This window comes from Cladosporium halotolerans, assembly GCF_011745625.1.
Source record: "Cladosporium halotolerans strain TM138-S3 chromosome Unknown Sca247, whole genome shotgun sequence".
Taxonomy (NCBI): domain Eukaryota; kingdom Fungi; phylum Ascomycota; class Dothideomycetes; order Cladosporiales; family Cladosporiaceae; genus Cladosporium; species Cladosporium halotolerans.
Genome location: NW_027191693.1, coordinates 1 through 4,371, shown reverse-complemented (window position 1 = coordinate 4,371; position 4,371 = coordinate 1). Strand labels below are relative to the sequence as shown.

At 52.0% G+C, this 4,371-nt stretch overlaps 2 protein-coding genes across 2 annotated transcripts; one reads left to right on the top strand and one right to left on the bottom strand.

The window, feature by feature from the left end:
• Positions 1-3: 3 nt before the first annotated feature.
• WHR41_09576 (uncharacterized protein) lies at positions 4-1,517 on the bottom strand (the record flags this gene model as incomplete). Its single annotated transcript, XM_069378179.1, has 1 exon — positions 4-1,517. Exon 1 carries the CDS (start codon positions 964-966, stop codon positions 4-6), a length of 963 nt encoding a protein of 320 aa, XP_069224812.1. The 5' UTR covers positions 967-1,517.
• A 794-nt stretch (positions 1,518-2,311) lies between these two features.
• On the top strand, positions 2,312-3,790 carry WHR41_09575 (uncharacterized protein; the record flags this gene model as incomplete). The annotated part of the gene is made up of 1 exon (XM_069378178.1): positions 2,312-3,790. The coding sequence occupies one exon, from the start codon at positions 2,312-2,314 to the stop codon at positions 3,788-3,790; it is 1,479 nt and encodes a 492-aa protein (XP_069224811.1).
• Between the last annotated feature and the right edge of the window lie 581 nt (positions 3,791-4,371).

Genomic DNA, 4,371 nt, shown 5'->3' with positions numbered 1-4,371 from the left:
GGTTCACCATCTGGTCAAATGGTTCTTACATGTCGAGTTGCCGGTTGGTGTCGGTTTGACCACAGAACCAGCACCAACCGAACCAATAACAGCACTGACGAGGACGCCTCCAATGAGCTTGGACTCATTCAAATCGTGAAAGGCGTCCCAATTGACTTCCGAGTCTGTCTTTCTGGAAATTTCGTCGAGTACGGCCCGGGTGAAAGCTGATGGTCCGGTGCCGGAGATGACTTGGTCGAAGTCCAATTTGATCTCAGAGATGGGGACTTTCTGCTCTTCCGCCACGGAGTTCAACCATAAAATGATGTTTTCCACGAGGCTCAGCATGACGGGAAGCCGTGGTTTGCACATGAAAGTCCATTGGACGAAAGATTGAGACTTTGGACCAAGTATTGGATGTTGGCTGAATTCTGGCTGATCGATTTCAACGCCGAGTACCATATCGATGTCTTGCTCTCGGTATCGCTCGGGGATGAAGTGGTCGATGGATCGAAGAGCTTCGACATCGATGTCTGTGTAGACCCCGCCTTCAACGTACATGACCAGGTAGCGGAGCAGGTCGGCCTTGATGATCCTAGCAGTCAACTCGCGGTAGACGTAGACGATATCAAGACGATTGAAACCGTCTGGGCCAAAGTTCTTCTCCACATAAGCCAGGTCATTCTGGTCTGTTAAGACCTCGTATCGATAAGCAGGGTTGATCTTTACCCATGATCGCGCGATATTGAGGTCGCGTTCTTCGAAGTCGAGAGGATCGACTTTCCATGTCTGCCAGATCTTTCGTGGAAAGAGAGTGGCTTTAGGCACGAAGACTGTAGATCCGAGCTCGCCAAGATGTCCGGAGAAGGTGAGAGAAAGAAACAATAGGGCAAACAAGGCGGGAATAATGCGTTGGATCTGCTTTGGTATGGTAGGTAAAACAATTTTCGAAGGCTTGATGGCCTCTGAAATCGTCTTGGTCTCCATGGAGTAAAAGCTGTGTCATGGTCATGATTGAGGGCAGCAGCAGTTCCTTGTTAAATCTCGCAGAGATCTACATTGGGCTTGAAAAGCCACCCGACACAGTTGCTCAACGCGCCCCTAAACACTCTAGCCCCGCTACTACCATCCATGAGAGGTTTAAAGATCATTGCTCGCCATAGAAGCGAGAGTGTGCTCAACCGAGGCAAGAAAGTCGGTGACGAGGACGTTCCGGGAGACAATTGAAGACCCTGGAAAAAAGCCAGCTGCGAAAGTTTATGGAGGGCTACCAGGCTTGTCGGACCTGCTGGGATTGGATAAGCCAGACCACAAACATTGAGCTTTGCGAGGATTGCGCCGGAGCATTAGACGGCTTCGCCTGTGATCAGGGAAGCACCGACACTCTAAACGTTCGCTCTCGACAGGGCCAAGGTACACCAAGCCAAAATCGTCGGCGCAAGCGAGCTAGCGGCTTCATATGAGATCGTTGTCCCATCCTGGTATGTGATGAGGGTGTCAAGTGCAGACGAGGATGTTCTGTTCCTGACAGACAGACGTCTGTCAAGCGGGAGCCGCCGCCCGTACGGCAAGCATTAGCGTCGAGCTTCTCCCCTCTTCAGCAAGCAGCCGAGGGATTCAGCTTCGGGTGGCGCTTCCGCGAGGTTGTGGGGATCTGGGGAAGGTCGGATTCGACGCAGGGGGAGACGCGCCACCTGCACAATCCAACTGTCAATAATGCTACGGCGCTAGGCCCGAATGTGGCTCTCGGCCCCGGACTTGGACGTTGCGGCGCGTGATATAGCAGAAAACTGCATGATTTCGGTCATAGGAACGCTTTTCGGCAATGTCGCCGTGTCGCGATCAAGACCAAGCAACTCCCGCCCCGAGCTTGTTGCATTCAAACGAGCCGAAGCTTTCAACATCAACGCAGCTCAAGCCCTGTCGGCACTTCTCGGTGGGGAAACCAGCCATTGCGGATACGTGCTCTCTTCTTTCACATGTCACAAGATCTGCACCTCGGAGTCAATCATCCAGCCGAGGAGAGTACGTTGACAGTGGTGACCACCCAGGACGCCTGACGCCGCAATCTCTAGTCACGCGAGAATGCTCATTGCTTCGCCTGTCATGGCGAGAACGACCTCGGGTGAAAATTTCGAAGGTCTTGAGAAATACGGAACGGGCTGAAAAGATTGGCAGTTGGTTTGTGCATTCGCGTGACCAGTGCTTGCGGGTCTCTCACCCCCAGATTCCCCACTGATGAGTTTGTACACCTTCGCTTTTGTTTCATTGCACAGTCCTTGAGGAACCCTTGGTCACATTTCTACTTCTAATCGAATATCTTCCTCGAAACATGACCGATGAAGAACTGGAATCTATTGCGGAGAAGGGCAATACTTTTGCCGAGACGACCGCGCCGAAGCGACTTTTCGTGGCTCTCCGGCATGCATCACGATTCCTCCATGCAACCTTGCTTGCGCTTAGGCCTGGCTTCATGAAGCGGCTGTCCGTCAAACATGCAAAACTGCGACCCACGGCATACCTGGACGGCATCAGAGGATTCGCTGCGCTGCTGGTGTACATTCTTCATCATGAGCTATGGAGCCACGACGCTCAGAAAGCCGATTTCAAACTCGAGAACGCCTGGGGCTATCAAGGCGATTACTACGTAGCTGCCATGCCTGGCATCCGCAACTTTTTTACCGGAGGCCACTACGCAGTCTCCACATTCTTCGTTCTTTCTGGCTACGTCCTCTCAACACAACCACTGGCTTTGATGAACGCTGGCGAATACACCAAACTTGGAGACAAACTTGCATCTGCGCTTTTCCGAAGATGGCTCAGGCTGTATCTACCTATCATCGTCACCACCTTCATGACCCTCTCTCTATGGCACGTATTTGGAATCTTGGCAGACTTCATCCCCGAGCCCACCTACAGCGCTGGTATTTGGAAGTGGTATGTCGACGTGAAAAATTTCACTTTCGTCTTTCGCACTGGTGGAGAGCCATGGCTCTCCTACAACGCGCACACATGGTCCATTCCCGTGGAGATGAAAGGGTCACTTCTAATCTACACAACCTGCAATGCCCTCTCCCGCTGTACCCAGAGGGCACGTCTACTTTGCCAGGCAGTGTTGATTTTCTACCTGCTGTACATTGCAGATGGTGCCCATTATGCGATGTTCATGACAGGGATGCTGCTGTCGGACATCGACCATATCGTGGCGAGCGGCTCTTTGCCAGCCTGGATCATGCGCATGGAAAGACTCAAATCGCCTTTTTTCCATTCACTCTTTCTTGTGAGCTTCTATCTGGGCGGTGCTCCTTCCTTTGACTCCGACATCCAGGTGCTGCGCGATTCACCGGGATGGCATACACTGTCAATTTTCAAGCCTCAAGCAGTCTTTGACTACAAATGGTTCTATCTCTTCTTCGCTTCCGCCTTTTTGGTGGTCTCTGTGCCACGTATTTCGTGGCTTCGCCGATTCTTTGAGTCCTGCTTTTGCCAGTACCTGGGTCGGATATCATACATGTTCTATCTGATACACGGGCCTATATTATGGACGCTGGGCGATAGAATATACGCAGCTGTTGGGTTCTCGAGGGAGTCACACGCTATGCGGATCCCCAAATGGTCCAACAGGCTTCCGATCCCTGCTATTGGGCCATTTGCCATGGAGCTCAATTTTTTTGCTGCGCAATGTTTGCTTCTGCCTGCTACATTGTGGGTTGCTGAAGTTGCGACAACACTCATTGACGACAACGGTATTGCCTTTTGTGTTTGGTTGTACCGTCGGATGACTGGAAAGAGAACGCAACTCAGTGGCTGACGCACAGGGTCTTTAGAGAGAGAGCATGATGCATTTTACACCTTGGTAGAGGCGGATAGATGGTGTTCATTGACACGAGTTGCATGGGTCACAAAGCCCTCCTCCCCAGTAGTTCCTCAAGAAGAGAGAATTGCACCCAGCGGAACCTCGCAAATTATCTTGAGCCAATCAGTGGCTTTCAGGAATAAACGATGAAATGGGAGAAAAGCCCGCCGTGGGGCCTAGCCTCGGTCCCTATTGTAGGCTGTCAGAATGTGCCGGGGCATGTGAAAGTCGGGTCATCGGGCAATCGCGGCAAAGTCATTCGCCTCGGTGCTATGAACTCAGACAAACCTAGGGCATGGCCAACAGTTCCTCTTCGGCTATGCTGCGCCTTGCAGGCCTTGGTGCGCGTGATCCATTATGGCCGTGCACGCTAGGTCAATTATGAGCTTGTCAAGATTTGCTACCTGTTGTGTCAATCTTTCTCTCAAGCCTGACGCTCCTCGCCAAAAGGCAACGGAGGAGAACACTGATCTCCTACTAACCCTCGCCAAAAGGCAACGGAGGAGAACACTGATCTCCTACTAACCCTAAGGCGG